Here is a 23,055-nt window from a genome sequence, read left to right as displayed (position 1 = left end):
CACTGCATGCAATGCAAGCGCGACGCGACCGTCCCATCCGCCCCATTCCGCCACCCCACCCGCCCAGTCGGCCACCACGAGGATCGGTTGGTGCCCGGGCGCGCGCGGCGGCCGGGTTGGTACGGTGTCAAGGCCGCGCTAGCTAGCGCAGTTGCGGCCGCGCCGGCCCGTGACCCGGCCGGCGTCCCGGCGGCTCCCACCACGCGCGCGGCCGGTGGGCGCGAGCGTCCCAACAAGGGAGCAGACCCGCGCCGCGCGCTCTCCGCCCTCGCACTCGCCCGCCTGGATCACACTGTGCGCGGGGGCCGGACGGCGACGCGCGCACCAACCGCGCGCGCGGGGGCCATGGCCATTGCTTGGGCGAAGCCGGTGGTGTGCCCCGCCTGGCGCCGTCGGCCTAGCGCAGCTAGCTGCCGCGGTGCCGGCGGGTCTGGGCGTAGTTGGTGCGAGGTCTCCAGTTGGCGCACCCCGTATACTTGCTGCCGTACACTGATCAGGTCACGGACGAACAGTGGCATTTCACCTTTCTCCGGCCGGCCTTTCACCTTTCTCCGGCCGGCCTTTCACCATCCCCGGTTTTGGCGTCGTTGAGAAGGGTCAATGCAGAGCCATGGAGCAGACGGGGGTTCTACAGATGGGACTAAGGTGGTGTTCGGATACACCCTCCTAAACTTTACCTGTCACATCGAATATTTGATACTAATTAGGAGTATTAAATATAGTTTAATTACAAAACTAATTGCACAGATGAAGTCTAATTCGTGAGACGAACCTATTAAACCTAATTAGTTCATGATTTGACAATATGGTGCTACAGTAACCATTTGCTAATGATGGATTAATTAGGCTTAATAGATTCGTATCGTGAATTAGTATAGGGGTTCTGCAGTTAGTTTTATAATTAGCTTATGTTTAATCCTTCTAATTAACATCCGAACATCTAATGTTACCCTCGCTTTAGGAGCTCCTATCCAAACACCCCCTAACGTACGTGCCGTGTGACAAAAATTTCTCCCGACGTACGTGTCCTAGCACCAAACACAGCAACAGAGAATTGCTAGTAGAGAAGAGCGCGTGGTTCAAGTCATGGCTTTGTCCATTCCCTTTCCTTTGTAGTTTGTCCCCCACTAGCCCGGTCCATGCGAGCCTAGGAGAGGGACGCCAGCTCAGGGAGACTGCACCAAGTCAACCGCATATCGCATCGCATACTGAGGTCGCCCGAGCTTGGGCCGGCGGCAATGGCGGCCGCGGGATCTGACATCCCGGCGCCAGGAGCTACCGCAGTGGATAAGGAGTGGTCGAGGGGGAAGAGGAGGGGGTTAGGAAGCCGTAGGAGGTGGCGATTTGAAGATGGTGGAGCGGAGGCTGGGGATTTGGCCGACGGACGGGCTCTGCTCAGCTCGGGGAACACCGTGGAGGGGAATAGGGGTAGCGGGTTGGTGGGGGAGAGGTGCATCTTGGTCATTGTACCACTCATTCATTGCCTTTAGTCACTTTTAGGAGGTGGAACCAAACATACTTTTAGGAGGTGCCTAAAAACTGCCTAAAATATTTTAGGAGCTAAAACTTTAGGAGGGTAGAAACAAGCAGGCCCTTAGTTACTCCAAATTCCCAACTTTGGCACTATGAAAAAGAAGATTACCCATTACATTAAACTTGCGATACATGCATGGAGTACTAAATGTAGACGAAAAATCAAAAACTAATTGCACAGTTTTGTTGTACTTTGCGAGACGAATCTTTTAAGCCTAATTAATCAATGTTTGGACAATAATTCACAAATACAAACGAAATGCTACAGTTACGTATTTATGATAAAATCCTAACTTTAGCACTTCCAAATTAGGAACTAAACAGGTCCTGATTCCCTGGTGCCCACTGCCGACCGTTTTCATTTCGTGCAATCGGACCATGGGAGGATCTCTCTGCCGGTTCAGATATCAGTGCTCGTAGCTCTTACCAGGTTTTAATCCTGGTGAGCACGAGCGGCTACGGTGTTTTGCCGCTTCCGAAAATTGCCGACTCGCATGAGAGATGCTACTGTACTAGGTACTCGGATGGCATTGTTGCTCGGCAAGCTGGCTTCCTAAAAGGACTAAACCAAGCTGACTCGCTCTATGCTCTCTGTCAGTGGCCAAGTGCTCGAGCTGGGTCTGTGAAGCCTGAAGTCTGAACTCTACGTGCAGTGCGCCAATGATCGCTACCTACTTCTCCAAGACATCAGCATCTCTGATAGGAGTGTCGTTGTCTGATCTGCAAGAACCAACGAGTGAACTCGTTCAACTTACCGTGGAGAGCGGATTCTGGTCCCCGTTGAATACGTTTTCTCTTAGCCATGTTAAGCAAGCAATGTTGTCAGCTGACAATTTGGACCTGCTAGTGACCTGATTCCGGTCAGTAAAGTTGTTTACGCGTTCAACTCAAGTTGGTAGGAAACAAAGTTTCATGCTGTAATAGAAAACGGTAGTGAACGGGAGGCGGTAATAGTGACAGTGTAATACAATACACACTCCTAGTATTTGATCAGTTCATAGCTGGAACCTGGAAAGTAGCAGAATCTTGGACTTTTTCATCTTGACGTTGCCATTGTTTATTAGTTACTGAAGTTAGAAACAAACAACACACGAGCATGCATTTCCTTGTTACCAGATAAATTACTGACCGAATGGTTAGGTATATACCCATGTATTGAACCTTAAGCTTGAAGCATAGTTCACTGTGCTGCTATAGCGCACCTAAGACACACCTACGGACCTACCCGGCTACCTTACGCCTACTGGGCATGGCGCTACAGTTGTTGGGATGATACCAGAGAACAACACTTTCATACTGTACTATTGAACAGCATACATCACATTTATCAGCAACAGACGCATACGTATATGACATAAGAGAATGGCAAGTCGCAACCACACCATGTGTCTTTGTTGCTTGCCTGCGTGCACATGGAGACGCTACAGTTTGTGATCATGTGAGCACCGGAGGATGTTAAGGCCTACCGAACCGTGGTGGTTCTTGCCAATCTTTTCTTTGTTTATACATGCGCATTTTCGCCTCCCGCCTAAACCTACCTGATTGCGCCATCACAACTTGCGGCATTATATTTGATTCTTTGTGAATTAAATAAGCTCTATCTCTGTCGATGATTCGCGGTTGTTTAGGTTCAGGAGAAGTTGGGAAATATATTTTTACTGAATCGTACAGCACAGTTCGTATGGTTTGGCAAAGATAATGTTGTGTATTTCTGATGCTCTTCCTACTGAATATGAAAACAAATGTCTAGCATAGGTCAGGAATCTTTGCTGAACCAGAAATGCACTGCCGATATTAGTTTCCTCTGCTAGAAGGGCGTCTTCTGCCCATCTTACTGGCATGACGCTGATGGCGTTTGTTTGTATCGTTGGCTCGAACAGATAACTGGAATCCTGCAGGTAGAGAGCAGCCACTACGTATGCAGGGCGGGTGACAGTTCATCTCTACCTAACTAATTGTATACTACTCCTGTACGTCTATAGAAAAGAGATAAAGTAAGCTATTGATTTCATCGAGGCAAATGCATTGCAGACATTTATTCCACAGCTGAAGATATTCTCACATTTATTTCTCATCTACGAATGGAACTGTTCATACACATTCCTAAAAGAAAATCAATAATGTGCAGTACGGTTTGGTGAACTACTTCTGGTGTCAGGAATTTTTCTTAGTTGTAGCCCATAACCACTTCAGCTGTTGCCAACACTCTTCTCCGACTCCATTCTTTGCAATGATCTCACCAATAGGCGCCTCGGAAGACCAAAACCTTTTGCATGACATATACATTCACACGTGCCATTGGGCCAACCCCGTCTGATTCCCTTTGCCGCTGAAATCAGCATGAGGCCATGAGTAGTTTACTCTCATATATATAGAAACCAGCCAAGCCATATCTACAAATTTTCTAAGTTTCACCTGTTTCTGTTCCATCAATGAACTTGGGTATAAATAATGACCCCACTCAACTCTGCATTCAGAACAAGTCCTGGCTGACTCCTCTAAAATACTCGAATTAGGCAACAATTGACCTGCATAAAGAAATCAAACTGGACAAGAATCTCCCGTTTGCAGCCGTTTGACCTGCTCAACTGCTACACTGACGTTGCTTTCGTCGCATATACGCATCGTCGAATATGTTACGGTTCGGCCATGGCTTTCGCGCTGCCATCCGTCGAGTCACTGACGAGTTTGTTAAGACTCTCCCAAGAACAGATAACGTGCGCAGGTACGCTTGAAAATGTCTGTTATTTTTATCCGCCGAGCTAGCCGTGTGGGTTTCCGAATCCTTACGTGCGCGCGACTGGGAAGTGCGGACGGGTGACTTGCGCTAATGGTCAGCGCGCTCGCCTAACCGGACTGACCCTTTCAGCGAGGCCACCGCTTGAAACAGCTGGAGATTTCAGGAATTCAATCCTTTCAATCCTGCTGCACTTTTGTATATCGTGAAGCCATTCTTATCCCCGTTTCGCGGTCCTAGACTCCCAGTCCATGCTGTCAGAATCAGATTGGGAAAGGTGGAGAACGTAGCGGTTTCAGAGTTTACACTTCAGAATCCTACTCTCTGCATGCAACCTTGGCTACTGGGAACTGGGAAGCACCAGTCCCAACTTGATTAGACGTCAGGGTTCATATTCAGACTGACGTTGATGCGCAGGGCAACTACGATAGATTTACAGTTTACTAGGCTTACGCAGATACACTGCCGCCGTAGATTTATTGTCTCGCAGGTAAGCTGCTTCTATTCTTCATGTTCTTCCTTATATCTTGAACTCTTGAAGTCCTTCCATATCATGAGAAATTGAGAGGAAAAGAACCATTCTTCAAGTTTCTCCCGCCATTCCACGCTCGAGCGAAAAGGCCTCGCCCAAACGTAACGAGCGCGGCCCATAGAACCACCGGCCCACTCAGACACACATTTGTGCCAACTGTTCTCACATTTTACAGCCCACATGCTCCAGCGAAGAGGCCTCGCCCAAACGTACCGTGGCGGCCCATAGCACCACCGGCCCACCGCTACAACTGCCGCCCTCCTCCTCATCGATCCGGTCCACAATGAGCCGGGTGCAGGGCCGAAGCCAGCAGGGCGGCGAGACAGCGACCGCCTCGTGCCCTCCTCCCTCCGGGCTTCCCGACAAGTCAGCAACAATAATTCATGGCGGGATGGATGTGACATCCCCAAAACCCTAAACCCGCGCCACTCGAAGCCGCCCCGCCGCACCCGCGCGGGTCGGCGGCCTTAATCGCGGCCGAACCGCCATTGTTGAGACCCTTCCCTGCCGTCACCGCAGCCAGCGATGCACAAGCTCCTCCCCCGCGCCGCCTCCGTCCTCTACGCCGCCGCCGCGGCCCCACTGCTGCTCTCCTCCCCACGCATGCCTGCGCTGTGCCTGGCCGGCAGCCCGTTCGCAACCTCGCGTCCAGTCGCGAATCCTAGCCGCATCCGCTCCCCGCCGTGGCTGCGCTGTGGCGGCGGGAGGAGGGGACTCTGCTCGGCCGAGGCGGCGAGGCGCGGGGGCGATGCGGAGGAGGAGAAGGAGAAGGGTGGCGGGGGTCGCGCGGTGCCGGAGAGGAGGCAGCGAGGTCGGAGTGATGCGCTGGGGGAAAGTGGGGAGCTGCTTGCCATTCCCGGGGTCGGGCCGCGGAACCTGAGGAAGCTCGTCGACAAGGGATTCGATGGCGTCGCGCAGCTCAAGCAGCTCTACAGGGATAAGGTGTGTGTTTGAGATATCATGGGTTATCTTCTACGGAGTATGTTGTTGTTTGTAGGCTTGTAGCACATGCAGATTTCTCGTATTTGTTAATAGCAATTGATGGGTTCATTTAATAGCTGACGGCTGTATTATGAAAAATCAATGGCAGGCGCGTGAGTTGTTGCACTCGTTTGCAATAGTTCATATCACAGCTAGATTATATCTCAATTTGCATTTAGCTTCAAAACTAGACTTTAACACCAGCAGACATCACTAGGGATAAACTGATTTCAAGTGGCTCAGATTATCATTTGTGAGGCCACCATCCTCAGATTGACATAATGTAAATGTTGTTAGTTTGCTTCCAAGTTCCAACCTTTTTTTCCGAACCCGACCCAACCTGACAAATGATTAGGAGAGAAAAAAAAATCTGAATATTCAAATTTCATGATCTCCTTATGCGTGGCCTGTCAAAACATTACGGATTGTTATGGCGCAAGGTTAGAACTGTATTTTGTCATTTGTGCAGGATTAAAATCTGAATAGTCGTCTTAGTAAAGTTCCTACAAGAAAACAGCAAAAAAAAAACTTTTATGGTTGACTGTGACCTACTTTTTGCTCTTACTTTATTTTGGCAACCCTGCAGTGTGACTGTTCTGGTAAATTTTTCTATTGAATGATGTTCATTTAATCTAAGTCTGCCATGCAGCTATTCTAGTAATTTTTCTACTGAATGATGTTCATTTAATCTAAGTTAAATGTAATTTGTGCGAAGTGCTAACATTTTGTGAGTATTTCCAGTTCTTTGGCAAGTCTAACGAGAAGATGGTTGAGTTCTTGCAAAATTCAGTTGGCATCATCCACAAGAACCATGCTGAGAGTATAACCTTGTTCATTAAAGAGAGTGTTGATGAAGAGCTGAAAGGCACTGATACATCTAAGCTTCCTAAAAATAGGAGGCTGACCTTTTGTGTTGAAGGGAATATCAGTGTTGGAAAAACTACCTTTCTTCAAAGAATAGCCAATGAAACTATTGAACTACGTGACCTTGTAGAAATAGTACCTGAACCTATTGCAAAGTGGCAGGATGTTGGCCCTGAACACTTCAATATACTTGATGCTTTCTATGCTGAGCCAGAGAGGTATGCATACACCTTCCAGAATTACGTATTTGTGACGCGGGTCATGCAAGAGAAGGAATCTGCATGTGGAATGAAACCTCTCCGACTGATGGAAAGAAGTGTTTTCAGTGATCGAATGGTAGGTCTATCTTCGCTGAAAAAATTTATCTTGATGATGAGTCCAAAGCTTTGATGCAATTTGCATTTCACCTTGTTTTATTTTATCTATCTGGTCTTATTTAAGGAACGGGTTTTGTTGATGTTTCCAGGTTTTTGTTCGTGCTGTCCATGAAGCAAACTGGATGAATGAGATGGAGATCAGCATCTATGACTCCTGGTTTGACCCTGTTGTGTCATCACTCCCAGGTCTTATCCCTGATGGTTTTATTTATCTAAGAGCTAGTCCTGACACTTGCCACAAAAGAATGATGGTGCGGAAAAGATCAGAGGAAGGTGGTGTTACTCTTGATTACCTTCGAGGTTTGCATGAGAAACATGAGAGCTGGCTGCTTCCTTCCAAGGGAGGAGCTTCTGGTGTTTTGTCAGTCAGTCAGCTTCCAGTTCATTTGGAGGGTTCCCTGCCTGCGGATATACGGGATCGGGTATTCTACTTGGAAGGAGATCACATGCATTCTAGTATCCAGAAGGTAACTTTCTCCTATCTTTTACATGTTCTGTAAGGCCCTAATAAGGAGTTATTTGGTTACATGGATGATGCTATTTCTCAATTAGGTTCCTGCTCTGGTCTTGGATTGTGAGCATGACATTGATTTTAACAAGGATATTGAAGCCAAAAGACAGTAAGTTTCATACTTCATAATTATCCATGTTTTATTAATTTTCCGGCAGTGTTCACCAATCCTTGTAGATAAAAGTTCGTTTAAGGCACGCGAATTTGAAACTTACGTAATTTGTTCTTTTTCTAGAACCACTAACTTGTTTTTTTTTGTAACTAGTGGTTTCTAATCAATTTGGAAATTACGAACCATGTGTAACATAGTCTTGGTTGAAATTGGTGTATTCTGAATAGATTGAAATTGGTGTATTCTGAATTGAACGAGCTTATACAAGTAACGCAAATGAGCAGTGATGTGCTAGTATAATGTTTTAATGGAAGGCTCAGTGTGCAAACTATAAGCCCATTGTTTTGGATATCTTTGGGTTGAGGTTTGACCTTCATGTTTCCATAAGAGACTTTCTGTAATTTCTATGACATTATTATAAAACATAGTTTATTTTGTGGCTCTGATTCCTTGACCATCTTGTGTGGCCCTAACTTGGTAGTTCTTGACATCCAGCCCACTAAAGTTTACTAACAACTAATTGATTGAAGAGTAGGTGTGGTTCCTTTAGACAATGAATGAATAAACGTATATTGACTCTCTTCATACATAATCTGAAATTCTTTGAAATGCTGCCGTACAAGTGTACATACAGTTTGCTCCATAAATTAATTCTGTACCCATTTTTAGACCAATCCTGTCATAGAATAAGCTCATGTTGGAGTCAGCTTTCTTGTAAGTTTAGGTCCAATTTGTTTCAGCTGGAGATTGTGGATTCTAACTTTTATGACCCGAGCTGAAACAAACCAGTTTTACCCCAGAATTCCACGATCCAGCTTAGCAATCCACTCCACCAGCTTTAGCTAGTGTTTTTTTTGAAAGGGCTTTTGCTATATTATGGCACACATATTTACCCACTATGCCATTGTGCCTACATGTGAGTGAGAAAAGAGAGAACGAGGCCGTACACTAGAATCTTGTTGCTAAACAGCCATCAGCTTTTGGCCCTCAGCTTTCCAAAATCTAGGATCTGTAGGCTGCTTTTCAAAATTCCTAGCTAAAACAAATGGGGAGGGGCCTTGTAGGCTGCTTTTCAAAATTCCTAGCTAAAACAAATGGGGCCTTGCGTTTGCCAAAGCTCCCAGAGCTGATTCTCTGCTGAATCCAGTAGGAGCTCTGCCAAACAGTTTTTCAAAGAGAAAAAATTCTCTGCTGATTCTGTGAAGTGATTCTCTGAAATGAACTAAGAGGCTGGGAGCTGAAAAAAAAAGTAGATTCTCCTGATTCTGTGAAGTGATTCTCCATCCTGATTTTAAGAGTTTATGCTAGAGAATCAAAGAGAATCACTTTCAGCTACAGAATCACTTCTCTCAAAGAATCAGCTCCCATAGAGAATCAGAATCAGAAGTAGAATCAAATGGAGCTCTACCAAACAGACCCTTATTACGGTGATGACACTTGGCTGCTCTGTCTTGATTTTTATTTTCCATATTAATATTATATGCATTTTTTTGTCTTAAAACTCCATGTGCTTTTAAAATCATTAATAATCCTTGACGTTTCAACATTTTCATTGAAGATACGCTCGGCAAGTTGCGGAGTTCTTTGAATTTGTGAAGAAAAAGAAGGAATCTTCAACAGCAGAGACGATTGATGGTGATAAGAGTATAAACAAGCAGATTATGCTTCCCCAGAGTGGTGGTTTGTGGGTACCTGGAAGCAGCCGTTTGCCAGAATCAGCTCTGAAGTCCTTTGATTTCAGGAGGACAATGTCTTCCTTCCTCTCAACTTAGGGTTTGTTAACACCTTACGTGCCATACTGCCCTCAGTTTCTGCCCACGACCTGAATTCACGTGGTCCATCAACACATCTCGATTGCAGAACATATAGGATCTTTTAACTGACGACCTTGTAAATGTGTAAAGATTACTTGCAAATTTAGGGTTTTAGCTAGTGCTAGCGTGCAATGTATAGTTGGTATTCAACTCTGCCTGTAAATGTGATCGAACTGCTTTCGTAACAGTACTTGGTAGTACTTTATTTGGGGTGGCTTCACAATTCACATCTGCCGAACTTTGTGCTTTATCTGTGGTGTTGCAGCACAATCTCATTTCTCTGGTTTACTTATGACGGCCCAGATTTTTATGCGCTGTGGTGTGGTGCTACCTTAGCCATTGCAAATCATGCTGCCGTGTGGCCTGAACCACTGAACATGTCTCGTACGTTGCGGGTTCAGTGCTTGAACCCAGAAATTGTGGCTGGTGATCAACCTACCTACTCAAGTGAATGCGTATAAGCGAGTACGCAGTTCGTAGCTCTACTTGGCAACCGTACTATGCGTTTTTATTATAATGTGCGTGCCATCATCTCACAACATTCCAAAGCCCTATTCTGCGGGATGAAGCATTTGGTCCTCTGACCGTCCCTTTCGATGAAAGGAACGCCATGTCGACGAGGCGCTCGCTATGGTCTCCACGAACCAAATTTTTAGTTTGCCGGTCGCTGGAATTCCAAGCCCCAACTTCCAAGTACGTCCATGCATGGAAAACGAATGGCGTGCCCCATCCGGCGCGGCGGTCCGGCCGGACAACGAATTTCCCCCGGCTGCGTTGAGTAGTTGGCGACTCGATAACCGGAGAAAGAATTGCTTGGCATGGAGCGGGGGACTCCAGCCGGAGAAGAAGCGTCGTCTCGCCTTCGGGTCCGTCCGGTCGAGATTCGACCATCGGCGATCGTGGCCGTCCGATCGAGATTCCATTGCACGGTCCGTGCCGCCATTGCCCCCTGTGTTTGTACTGTACCACTACCGTGCTACAGCGTATACGTAATACGTACGTGGGCGATCTCCCGCGTGGTCTGAAGTCGCTGCACGGCCTGCAGGTGCAGGCCGCGGCCAAGTCAACCTGTAGGCTGGCGGCGAGCGAGTGGTCCGGCTTGCACGGGGGAGGCCGGCCGGGCACCCCACGCCTCACGTGGAGTCGCCGCCGAGTAGGCCGCACCGCACGCCATCCCTCGCCACCGAGCCCGTCAAGATCGCGCGCGCGGCAGGAGGACGCCACGACCGCGAGCCCAACCAAACCAATCGGTCTCTCTCTGCTTGCCCTTTGGACTCGGTCTGCGGCGCGCCCACAGGACACAGCAATAATGCGATGCCATGGGCCGCGTGCCTGCCGTGCTGGCTTTTGACCTAGTATTTGTACGCCGTCGCCGTTGCAGCAGCCGCTGATGATGCCAAGCGCTGCGCCGATGCCGGACCGGTTCAAAGGGCTCAGCGCGAGGACCGGTTCAAAGGGGTTTGGCTGGCTGGCTGTTCTCGCGAGGAGATGTGTCGCGGCTTTAGCAGCCGGTTGCGATCAAAGGTCCAAGGAAGGAATATTGTCCTGGGAGTCTGCCGTTGATTTGATCTTTTCCTCTTTGTTCATTTCTGTTCGACGACAAGTTTTATAGGATGGTGATTAGATATGCAATACTGTATGGTGCAGAATATTAGCCTACAAAAAGATGACATATCCAGCAGATAAGTGTTACGAAAATGCGTATGTTGCGTTAGATTTGTGGTCATACGAGAATGGATCGAGTCCGGAACGAGGATATACATGATAAGTTAGGGGTAGTTCCAATTGAAGAAAAGCTTATTCAACACCGGCTGAGATGGTTTGGATATGTCCAACGAAGATCTCCGGAGGTACCGGTGCGTAGTGGAATACTAAGGCGTGATAATAATGTGAAGAGAGGTAGAGGAAGATCAAATTTGACATAGTAAGAGGCAATAAAAGAAGATTTGAAGGGATGTAATATACACAAAGATTTAATCCTGGATAAGAGTGCTTGGAAAATAACTGTGCCAAATCCTGATTTGTGAGTTTTGTTGGATTTCAACTCTAGTTTACCTTAATTTATTTGGGATTGGAAGGTTATGTTGTCCTCGTCGTCGTCGTTCTCGTCATTTCGATTCGACACGGACGGGAGGAGGAGGTAGCTCTATCCGGGGAACACCCTTGTGCCGATACATACTTCACCGGGAAAACTCTTGCATGCTATCTCTGTCACGACAAAGAAGGTGTTTTGTTTTTATCTCTACCACTGAGGTTACAAAAGCTTCATTACCCTGTGGTAGGTAAGGACGATCCGTCCATCCGAGTTCGAGTAGTAAATTCGTGTTGCAATTGCAACATAGGGTACGGTATGCACACAGGAAGAATAGCTTGTTTTTGTGCTGCAATCGCATCCATGTCATGTGGGACCTCGTTTGGAAATACAAGTTGTGTCGCGTCCAAGCAGCTGCAGTGAACTCTACTTTTCACCGAACTGAGAGTCTGTGAGGTCATTGGCACTTCGGCAGAAAGACAGCTACAATTTGGGACTTTGCTGCTCAGACTCGTCAAAATCCATCGCTCTCACAAGCAGGGACAAACGGAAGGCTTCAATCTAAAGCTTGGAATCACTGACCATGCGTGTGTTCAGATCACTTTAATTCTATCCGTTCAATTCAAAAGGTGAATCTTTTTGTCCTGTTTTTTCTTCTCTCCAGAAAGTAGTGCACTCTGAGATCTCAATATCTCGCGCTACAAAGAAAGTTTCAGTGTGTAACAGGTGATTCGGCGAACAAGTAGTCTTGCATCCGCTCATACCCCATTTAAAACACAGGGAAAAGCATTCCTATTCCTACCAGAATTGAACTTGTTTTCTGTGAAATTCATGCACACACAAGTGGTAAATCAGGAAAGTAACATGTCGGCGTTACAAGGAAACTTCTACTGGCAGTGCCTGTATAAGTTTATAGGCTGTATGCCAACAACCAAACTGAGCTACAAGTTCAGCACTTGACAGAGAAGTAAATATATGTAATTTGCAGAAGTGCATTCCATCGCTGTTAATCAGTGTAACGGATAACCAGATAGAAACAATCGGGCTCCTTTCACCTACTTTTATTTTTCCCCCCTACAAGGACAAATTAAAGGATGCTGTGTGAAAGTTGACCTGGTACAAGAAAACGACAGCAGAAAAGTTGGTGTTCAAGTTGACTAGGAACCGTAGATCGATAGCTTGCATTAAAATCTTGCCTGGTTTCGGCTAAGCCGTAGATTAGCATCCTACTCTCTGTCTGGCCACATGATCCACAAATGACAAATATACCGAGTCTTTGTTCTCTTGTTCTGCTGCAAGTCCATCCTGGTTCAGGTTTTTGCTTGCCCCAACACTCCAACCTGCTACTCTCATGCAAGTGTTCATACACGCTTTTCTTGATAATTGAGAAATGCGTTGGTTCATTGCAGTGGGTTAACCTCCAACAACCCATGCAAGTAGCTGTTCAACTGTTCTGGATACTATAAGATACTCATTGTGATGTTGATGATTCGTAAAAATAGAGACGGATTTTGGAAGTCATACGATTACGTAGCACTGATACTTGATGCTCGCATATATCTTATGCCATGACAGCAGCTATATTTTAAGACACAGGTTTAGTGCTAGTCAAAGAAACCAATTGGACGATCCAAGTCACCGCTGCACATGCTCACGGGAGTATATCATAGCAAATCAGTGTTAAAATAACATAGTAGGCGTTAATCAATACGACGAGCTATAGCTTTGACTGTTTTAAGGTATATCCATCTTCAGTCAAAGTTTCACAGAGGGAGAAAATCATCTGCTTCAACTCCATGAAAAAGGAAATGTTTGCTGAATCCAATTGCATCCGAAGCAAATGCACTGAAAATATCAGGTGAAGCGCGGACAATAAATAAGATGGCATGAATACTACAGTTGCTAACCTCTTTCTTAATAACTGCGTCACACGGACGGCGACACGGCCGCTGCGACACCGCGTTATGAGCGGCCGTTGCTGTGCGTGCGCCTCCTCCTGCGGGTGGCAGTAGCAGCGGCCGTTGGCCACCGAGGAGCGGAGCCTGCCGTGCAGTGGACTGGACCCTCCCTTGCCGCAGCTCCGCTGGTGGAGTGGACGCTCCGCTCGGCTGCTCCCCGTTCTACTCCTCCAAAGGAGGGCAAGAAGCTGCAAAGCTCACCCACCCTGCCCATCGCGTCGTCTCTATCCTCCCCCAAATCCGCCAATTCCTCGCGAGAAAGCAGGGGCTCCGCGCCCGATTTCCTCCCGCGTCGCCGATCCACCCGCCGCAGGTGCGTCCTCTCGCGCCAATTTCCGGTAAAAATGCGTTTCTGTGGAGAAAAATCTCTGCTTTTGCGCGGAAATTTCGCGCGTTACTGCTGACTTGGCGCTGTTCCCGTGGCGTCTGCAGGTGCGCAGCTCGCCGGTTGGAGCCGGCAGGATCCTACCGCGGTCGGGACCTTCGTTCCGAGCTGGTTCGTGTTCATGCGGATCGGTTTGATGGGGATGGGAGAAGGCTGTGTGGGGATCAGGAGTGTGTGGGTGCCTGGGAGGTGAGAGCCGCCGGTTGGCACTGGAGGATTAGGGTTTGGTTGAGGAGGGGCGAAGGAAATGGGGGGCCTTTGCTCCAAGGGCTCGGCGGTGGACAAGTCGCCCAGCGATACCACTCTCGGCCCCGGCAGGGTGGTTGACCACCATGACCGTCTGGTGGTGAAGGAGGAGAAGAAGGCTGTGGTGGGGGAGGCCGCTGCCAAGAGGATGCAAGAAGAGCAACATCAGCAGCAGCAGCTGCCTGTATCGGTGTCGCAAACTGCAGTGCCTGGAGGTTCTGCTGATGCCTCCTTACCACCATGGGATGGGGTGCCACAGCTGGCGCGATTACCATCACAGAAGTCAGGGATAGGGGTTACGGCTAAGGCAAGTTTTCAGTACTTCTTACTCTGCGGTGAACTTTGGTGCAATATGCCAATATAGCTGAATCAATCATTTGAGAACTGAATTTTTCGCTCATGTCACTGGATTAGTGCACTATGAACATGGGGAATTTTACAATTCTTTTTCCTGTAGCATTAGCCTTTCAGGAATTAGGATATCTTGAATCAGTGGATGATCTCCTAGCATCCTTGCACAAAATTTAACAAGTTTTCTTGAAACGCTTGGTGACAAAAGCATTTGCTGTTATCTGTTGATCCTATTTTCCGTGGAAGTCTACTTTAGCAACCCAGTGGCCCTCAAAGTTTATCCCCTTTATATTTGCATAGGGTGGGAATTGCTGCATGCTTTTGAGTGGCTGATCGCACATCTTTCAAATCCAATGCAGTTATGATGTGTTGATCTCCATGCTTAGCATTTTGCTACTTATCGCCACACTGCCATAGTTTTATGGCTTACTATTTTCCAAGTGCATTGTAGGAAACATTTAAATCCTTTTGAACTTGTATCATTCCTAAATAGAAATCTTTGCCTTTCACTGTTTATTCATGACTTTTGTCCTTCAAATGTTCAAAAAATGTCGCTTGGTGAGAAAGACCGCCTGCTCCTGTATCATGTTTCATGTTTTCTTGCCATATTGAAACAGGTGTCAGAAGTAAGCTCAATTCTAGGTAGAGCTAGTACTGCTGGCCTTGGGAAAGCAGTGGATGTGCTAGACACACTTGGCAGTAGCATGACAAATTTGAATATAAGTGGTTTTGGATCGAGCACTACAACAAAGGGAAACAAAATATCTATTTTAGCATTTGAGGTTGCCAATACCATAGTCAAAGGTTGCAATTTGATGCGTGCCCTTTCAAAAGATAGCATAAAGCATTTAAAAGAAACTGTGCTTCACTCAGAAGGTGTTCAGAATCTTATATCCAAAGATATGGATGAATTACTCAAGATTGCTGCTGCTGACAAAAGGTTAGTGTTCAATCTTTGCTGCTTTTATAAACTACAACAGTTGTCCGCAAGATTTATTTATTTTAGGAATAAGTCCATTTTTTGGCCCGTCAATGCTTGTGTTGATCTAATTTTAAGTCCCAACTCTTGGGGCAAGATTGCGAGCGACGAGTGGACTGGCCTTCCATAATCCATCTTTGGTGCCGAAGAAAAAAAAAAGGTCGGGCCCAGACCAAGGTGGGGTTTGGCTTTTAAGTCAAGTCCACGTCAACAGCTGAAGTGGCATACTCCCTCTGCCCCCATGAAGAATGCAATTGTAATTTTTTTCCCAAGCAGATTAGTTCTGTTGTCAAATGACATTGGTACCCTTATAAATTAGCCGACTTCACCTATTTAGACGTGCTGCATTCCTTTTTTGCTGGCTTAAATCACGGCATGCAAGGTAATTAAGGCTGGCAAATCTGTTTTGGCCACTTGATTAGCACGCAAGGTAATTAAGTAGGCCCTACTTGTGGTCCAATTTCTAGAATTTCACTCTTTGTGGGATTTTTTTTAAATGCTAGAATTGCAGTTTTCATGGGACAGAGGGAGTATGTGACAAGATGGATATGGAAAACCCACCACCATGTCACAGTCATGCAAAACAGCTTCAGATGTGCGGAGGGGTCAAAGTTGAATGGGATTGATAGTTGAGGTGCTAAATTTAGACGGCACAATAGTTGAGGGTTAGAATTAGGAAAATGGAAGAGATGAGGGGTGAAAAATGGGCTTATTCCTTTATTTTATTTTAGTAACTTCAACCAGGTTATGTTGTAAACTTGTACTTCAACTTGTTTTTATACCTGCAGTTACTTAAGTTTTGTTTGGTCCAATAGGGAAGAGTTGAAAGTGTTCTCTACAGAAGTTGTTCGCTTTGGAAATCGTTGCAAGGATCCTCAGTGGCACAACTTGGACCGCTACTTTGACAAGTAAAGTTCATTTTGGCCCCAGCCTTTGGTAGAGGCAACAATCTTGGGGTATTGATAATTAACTCAGTGCCTTTATGCATCAAACTCTTTCAGGCTGGCATCAGAACGGACTCCTCAACATCACTTGAAAGAAGAGGCAGAATCAGTAATGCAGCAATTGGTGATTTGTGTTCAGTTTACAGCTGTAAGTAATATTTCTATGCCTTGGAAGCAATGCCCTGTGATGAGGATTGTTTAATGTAGTCTTTATTGTTTTCCCCCATCTTTTAGGAATTATATCACGAAATGCATGCCTTGGATAGATTTGAACAAGATTATCAGCGAAAACATCAAGAAGAAGATGGTTCGAGTGTTGTACAAAGAGGTCAGTGAGTCAGTCCATTCTGCATGATTATATAATGGAATCATCTGTAAGAATTGCATCTGTTGAGCTCCTCTGGTTTGGTTGAAAGAACAACTTTATGTATCTTTTGGTTGGTGCTGCTCATGGTTATTTGTTTTTATCATTGGAAAAAAAAAATTTAGCTTGAAAAAAAAACAAAATTGAGGTCATTTGGAAAAAAAGCTTTAGATTGAATTATGTCTTCTCGTGACCAATTTTGTACAAGACAAGATATTATAAAAGTTGTCAGTTTGACTTTGACAGTTCTATGCATACATAAATAGGGTCCAGGTCTCTTCTGTTGTCATATATCACTGTCAACTTTCTGTATAATTCCACTAAAAAAAACTTTCTGTATAATTGCTGCTAGGTGAGCAGCAGCTAGTGCATTTTGAGTTTTTGACCAATATATCCAAGGCAAGATGATTGATCTGACTATATCTACTGCACCTGATAAATCCGAAGCAGCCATTTTTCCCCCTTGCATCTTGCACTTGTTTTAACTGTTCTTTTGAGGAAGGAATATAGTCAAATTATGTTCTGCTTAAGTCGACCTGAATGAAATTCCAATATAGAAGGTTGTGCTTAAGGTTTAATGATATGATGTAGATTTAAAGTACACTTAGTCAGTGGCACAGCTGGATTTGTATTTGCTTCTTGTTAACATGGACATGAGTTATGAATTAGAACAGCCCCTAGGGGAGAATTTTTTTTCCTTTCCAATTTCCAGTACCTATTTCCATATTAATTTTACTGCCTGTACAATTAAGTTCTCTTATGCTAAACAGAAGTGTACAATTACTGCTGCTATCTGGGTCGCTTAATATTTAGCCATTTAAGCCTTTTCTATGCTACTGATGCAGTTTATTCTATTTTATTCATTTTTAATGGATCTTAGTTGTAACGTCAAGCCTCTTTTCTCCTTTTCTTTTGGTATTGCGTGTTAAAAACAGATTTTAATGGTTCAGCTTGTTAACTTTTTCATGAGTAGAAATTTTTTCTCTGTTTTATTGTTGTCATTCGGTATGATGCAGAATGTGGTTCTGTTAATTTGCAGGTGATAACTTGCATATATTAAAGCAGGAAGTGAAAAGCCAACGGAAGCATGTTAAAAGTTTGAGGAAAAAGTCTCTATGGTCTAAAAATTTGGAAGAGGTTGGTATGTAGCTTTATTTTAACTGGTCAATATGCTCGCATGATTATGTAGCTTTGTTTAACAATGTAGTCTTAAGATTTTAGTTGATATATAGTTGATGACATTAATAATAGATACTCTATACTAAAACTTAAATTGAACCCACCAAAAATTTTAGAAAAGGCCACCAAGAGTATCCACAGGAGCCACTTGTCTGTAGAAGTTTTTATTCTCTCCCTCTACTCAAGCCTTGTGAGTAGTTATAAGCAATCAGTGCTTTCTATAGTTTTATGCATTTCGTTCATGTGATAATATGAAACAAAGAAAACAACAATGGCATGGCCCTATACCTGCCCAAGGACTTGCTGCTGGCCCAGTGACCCAGTACTGTGTAGCGCATGTGAACTGCAGCAGTGTCCCTTACCTGGCTACTTGCCCGTGGAGTCTTGTAAAACCTTCCATATTGTAAAAATAGGATCCGATCTGTTAAGATCCAATATTAGGTCCATCCTTGAACTTATGAATCCAATCTGATCTCATATCTCTTTGCCGCCACTGTCTTCTCCATGCCTTTGCCGCCACCTCCTCTCTCTCACACTGCCGGCTTCCTCTTCCTTCCGGATTCCTGGATAAACCTAGGCCGTGACATATGAGAAAAAAATTACCTCATAGCATCCCTCTTCCATGTTGCACGTGTCCTCCTAGGCTCCTTACCATGGTGCTGCACCTCCTTTACACACCTTTAGATATTTGCTGATTATGCAACCCTGAATACTAGTATATGTAATATACTAAAGTGCCTGGCTTTAGAGCCCTCTCGTGAATCGTGACCCCATGTGGGCCCACGTACTGCTCATGTGGGACCCATGTGGGAGCTGTTCAGGTGGGACCCACGCACACTCAGGTGGGACCCACGCACACTCAGGTGGGACCCACGCACTATTCAGGTGGGACCCGTGCACTTGGTTGGTGGGACCCATGATCTAAAAAAATTATGTTTTTTCCATTATTTGAAAGAATAAAATATATTTAATTATTTCCGATATATAAAAACAATAACTAAACTTTGTACACTACGTTCACATGTGGTAGCCCTACAACTTTTTGCACTGCTTTTACTTCATAAACTCAAAATATGATTGAATTATTTATCCATTTCTAATTTTATCTTTTGCCCCTACCAAAACCAATAATCAGTGTAAGCCAATCCATGAGCTATATCTACTAACACCCAAAAGTGAGTGAATTCCTAAGCAAAAAAAGTTATCTGTGCCTCTATACTATAATGCCTGGGATTGGTGCGCTCTCAGATTCTGAGCTACTATGCCGATTTACTGTAGCTTTTGGATTTGGTTCAATACATCAATATGATGTTGTTTTGAGCATAGTAGTAGACAATATTTTTTCATTATTACTTTAGGTTAATCTTTTTGGTTTTTGGCGCGCTATGCGTGCCAATCTGGCTAGTTAAAAAAAGGGACCACGGAATTGAAGGCTGGATTTTTTCATTTGTGTCAAATTTTTAGTGTCTATCTGTTTTCATTTATTACACATCTATAGTCAATGTTTGCCATAATATCTGCAACTCTTAGCTCTAGGAAAGCATGCAATCCTGTTCTACTAATTCAAAACATATTATCTGTTCCTCCTAGGTCATGGGGAAACTTGTGGACATTGTGCACTTCTTACATTTGGAGATCCATAATGCCTTTGGGCGTTCAGGTAATAAGCTTTGTGATTATATCATATGAAACTTTTGCACATGTTGAGCTTTTGGCTAGTTTATTTTCTTGATTGCTTTATTGCTGAAAGCAAGTCTGAGCTACATAATTAACTCACCCAACTAATGTGTCATAAGTCATACTTCAGTTTGACCTTCTCCACTGTAGTGCCCCTACTCCCTAGAATAAAAGCACTAGGACTGTAGGTTTACTTCAAAATTGTTTTTTATAATCAATGTAACACCCCACCTGTTTACTACCACCTTGCCTGTCAAACATGAGTTGCACTAGATTATATGTCTTATCAGCCTAAAACATAGCACCTCCAGGTTACTTATTTTAGGGCGAAGTGAGGATGAAAGCTGAAGAAATTGTCACACATGTGTATCCGCCCTGTGGGTGGGCTGGGCTTTTAGTGGTCTTTGGGCTGCATGGTGCTACAGATATAAGAGCATCCACCCTCATTGCATGCCACATTTGCAAGTGGCTCTCCCATGATCTAGGTGCACGGTGCTGGGCATTAGAACGACACTGCTAGCTTATATCCTTTAGGCTAAAGTGAGGGCGAAAGCCCAAGTGAATCGCGATGCGTGCATATCCGCCAAGTGGGTGGCCTGATCTTTTAGCAATCGTTGGGCCACTGGTGGTCACAAGCAAATCAGTTTCAGGTTCTTACAAATCCAGCTAACCCACTGGCATTTAGCATGGTCACACTCGCTCCCTCTTGAGCGACCGTGCCCATTGATTTTCTTGGTTACCAAGTATATGAAATATTCATCTTGTTAAACACTTATTCCTTAAATAATATACAGGGATGTGTTTTGTGCTTTGGTAAAGTCCTTTGTTGCGCCATACTTTCTACTAACACGGAACAGCCGACAAGGCAACTTTTTTAATACAGCCCCGTTTAGTTCGCTCCCTTGGGGAGTTGAACCTGGGCCTGCTCTAACCACTAGGCTAGAGGCCCTTCCACAAAATAAAACCATGTTCATGATTTAAACTTTAAACATATTATGATTCTGCACTGAATGCTCTGATGGTTTTCTCCACCACTATTGTACTTAGTACTGACTGAAGCTTGCCACCCTTACATTATGCAGACAATGAAGAATCACAGGAACCTACCAAACGTCGTAATAGATTGGGTCCAGCAGGCCTTGCACTGCATTATGCCAATATCATCAGTCAGATCGATACTCTTGTAAGTTCATATACTCCATTTGTTTTATTATTTTTTCTGTGGCTTGGAGAGACAATTTAATAGGTCATTTGATCTGTTTATCCGAAAACTTTTTTCATGCATTACTGATGCAATTTTGTCAATGTCACATACCTATCAGCTATCACTGCCCAATATTTCATTGAGAAAATGCAGCTTTTCTATGGGGATAGAGGATTTGGCAGTGTTACAGTTCAGGGAGTACTAGGTGTTTTATGCCCACACAGATTGAATGTTGCTGTCCTTAGAAACTCAACTTTCTTTGAATTTGTTGTTGTGCTAAGAAACTCAATTTTTTTTGTTTCTTTCCTGGTAGTCTAACAAGGGTTGATCATTTGGCAGGTTTCTCGATCAAGTTCTATTCCTCCAAACACAAGGGATGCGTTATACCAGAGTTTGCCACCTACCATAAAATCATCTCTCCGTTCTAAGCTGCATTCGTTTGGAGTCAAGGAAGAGGTACGCTGTATGTGGGATGGCACCCGTGACTTAGAAAATGAAAGTGGGCTTTAGCAGTCAGCATGATACTAGGTTTATTACATGTAACTGTAAAGTTAATGTAAGCTCTTACTGGATTTGTGTAGCTTACCGTTTCTCAAATCAAGGCTGAAATGGAGAAGACCTTGCGGTGGCTTGTCCCTATTGCAACTAACACCACCAAGTAATCTAAACTACCTTTGTAGCATGCAAAATCAGCTACAGGCTTCTGCTCATCCCTTTCTGTTACTGAATTTATGATGATCTGTCCATACCAGGGCTCACCATGGTTTTGGTTGGGTTGGAGAATGGGCAAATGCAGGGTTGGTATCTGACTTTGTTCAATTTTAACAGAAAAAGCAAATGGCTAGAACACTGAAATAATGATCTTTTGCACCATGCAGGTCAGATGTGAACTGCAAGCCCACGGGGCAGATGGACCTGACCCGGATTGAGACATTGTACCATGCTGACAAGGACAAGACTGAAGCATATATCCTTGAGCTTGTTCTGTGGCTTCATCATCTTATCAGTCAGTCCAAAACTGCTAATGGTGAGAGGTCTCCAATCAAGTCTCCTGTCCGGTCTCCTACGCAAAGGGGGGCCTCAATCACATTGTCACCAAACAAAACTAGCAGCAATTCGTCACCTCTCCTGACGCAAGAAGATCAAGATATGCTAAGGGATGTCAAGTACAGAAAATTCATCCCTGGTATAAGCAAAAGCCAGGAGTTTGACACTAAGGCGAGGCTTAACAAGCAAAGCAGGTTAAGCAAAAGTAACAGTCATTCACCAAGCAGCGGCAACAGGAAAGAGTTGCTATCAATCAGGAGGCTGCTTCCTGTGATCGACTTTGAGATCGACCGGACAAAAGCCCTTGATGTGATCGATAGAGTTGACAATTTAAGGGTACAATGATGAATCTAGATTAATCAATGCCAAAATCAGAAAAACGTTCTGCAACACGTGATCTTGAAAATCCAGATTGCTTAAGGATACAAGAAATCTGCTGAACTGAATTGGCATGACGCTGCACGTCTGCAGCAAGGTGTATGCTTGAAACGAACCGGCGTCGTGGTGCGTTTGAAGGCACCAAGAGAGGTAGAGATGCTGGCCGTGGGCTCGCATGGCCAGGTCAACTTTGTATTATATACGGTGGGGTGAAAAGGGAAATTTTATTGTAAAAAGGGATTTGTTGTGTTTATTAGCTCGTGTACAAGGAATGCAAGTTTTGAAGGGGGAAAAGAGTATCAAGATCTCATCGTGTATTCGTGTTTCATTCAACTCATCATAGGCTTTGACCTAGTGATCCCTCTTGAGGGTGAAGTGTTTGTTTTCATTTTCTTAGAAACACGGTGAAGACGTGATGCTCACACACATGAGCACCATCATACGTAATTACCTATGAACTTGAGATGATGAATTCACATTTTATAGGCATTTCACATATCACTAAATAAATAATTATATATTTTCTTAAAATAAAGCCATATAACTGATAGTCATCCCGTATAAATTCAAACGAGGTTGGGCCTATTTGGATCCATATAACTGATAGTTAGCTCGTATAAATTCAAACGAATCCAGCTAATATATCAGCTACTCCCTCCGTTCTAAATTGCAGAATCAAAACGAACTACAATTTAAAACGGAGGGAGTAGCTAATTTTTATCCCATTAGTTGTCCTCTCACTTAACCATACCCTCCTAAATAGTGAAAGAAAGATAGAACGTTATAGAGTGGCGATTATGGACCCTAGTGGAACTCATTTCCGTTCTTCCTCTCTCTACCCTTCTTCCCC

General features: G+C 44.7%; 2 protein-coding genes across 4 annotated transcripts; both read left to right on the top strand.

Moving 5' to 3' along the window:
• Nucleotides 1–5,160: 5,160 nt before the first annotated feature.
• Nucleotides 5,161–9,711, top strand: LOC101771769. Its single transcript, XM_004970682.4, has 5 exons — nucleotides 5,161–5,744; nucleotides 6,525–6,983; nucleotides 7,114–7,491; nucleotides 7,577–7,644; nucleotides 9,206–9,711. The coding sequence occupies exons 1-5, from the start codon at nucleotides 5,328–5,330 to the stop codon at nucleotides 9,417–9,419; spliced, it is 1,536 nt and encodes a 511-aa protein (XP_004970739.1). The 5' UTR covers nucleotides 5,161–5,327; the 3' UTR covers nucleotides 9,420–9,711.
• A 3,712-nt stretch (nucleotides 9,712–13,423) lies between these two features.
• On the top strand, nucleotides 13,424–22,542 carry LOC101771376. Of its 3 annotated transcripts, none has more exons than XM_012846430.2 (13): nucleotides 13,424–13,764; nucleotides 13,884–14,389; nucleotides 15,051–15,373; nucleotides 16,201–16,320; nucleotides 16,414–16,504; nucleotides 16,591–16,684; nucleotides 17,760–17,857; nucleotides 19,490–19,559; nucleotides 20,659–20,759; nucleotides 21,120–21,236; nucleotides 21,362–21,438; nucleotides 21,533–21,577; nucleotides 21,659–22,542. In XM_012846430.2, the coding sequence occupies exons 2-13, from the start codon at nucleotides 14,084–14,086 to the stop codon at nucleotides 22,170–22,172; spliced, it is 1,956 nt and encodes a 651-aa protein (XP_012701884.1). In that variant the 5' UTR covers nucleotides 13,424–13,764; nucleotides 13,884–14,083; the 3' UTR covers nucleotides 22,173–22,542. The 3 variants fall into 3 exon arrangements, with proteins under 3 accessions (XP_012701884.1, XP_012701885.1, XP_004970738.1); XM_012846431.2 differs by having other exon boundaries at nucleotides 13,424–13,789; XM_004970681.4 differs by having other exon boundaries at nucleotides 13,425–13,764; nucleotides 16,228–16,320; nucleotides 21,659–22,172.
• Nucleotides 22,543–23,055: the final 513 nt, after the last annotated feature.

This window comes from Setaria italica, chromosome V (genome assembly GCF_000263155.2).
Source record: "Setaria italica strain Yugu1 chromosome V, Setaria_italica_v2.0, whole genome shotgun sequence".
Lineage (NCBI taxonomy): Eukaryota > Viridiplantae > Streptophyta > Magnoliopsida > Poales > Poaceae > Setaria > Setaria italica.
The sequence above is the reverse complement of the archived record's forward strand: the minus strand, read 5'-3'. Positions and strand labels throughout refer to the sequence as shown.

Excerpts from the sequence above, each read along its gene's own strand:
- LOC101771769 (XM_004970682.4), top strand. The coding sequence starts at position 5,328 with ATGCACAAGCTCCTCCCCCGCGCCGCCTCCGTCCTCTACGCCGCCGCC. Across the intron at positions 5,745-6,524 it reads AGCAGCTCTACAGGGATAAG|TTCTTTGGCAAGTCTAACGA; the intron begins GTGTGTGTTTGA and ends GAGTATTTCCAG. Across the intron at positions 6,984-7,113 it reads GTGTTTTCAGTGATCGAATG|GTTTTTGTTCGTGCTGTCCA; the intron begins GTAGGTCTATCT and ends TGATGTTTCCAG.
- LOC101771376 (XM_012846430.2), top strand. The coding sequence starts at position 14,084 with ATGGGGGGCCTTTGCTCCAAGGGCTCGGCGGTGGACAAGTCGCCCAGC. Across the intron at positions 16,321-16,413 it reads TTGGACCGCTACTTTGACAA|GCTGGCATCAGAACGGACTC; the intron begins GTAAAGTTCATT and ends AAACTCTTTCAG. Across the intron at positions 20,760-21,119 it reads TCAGTCAGATCGATACTCTT|GTTTCTCGATCAAGTTCTAT; the intron begins GTAAGTTCATAT and ends ATCATTTGGCAG.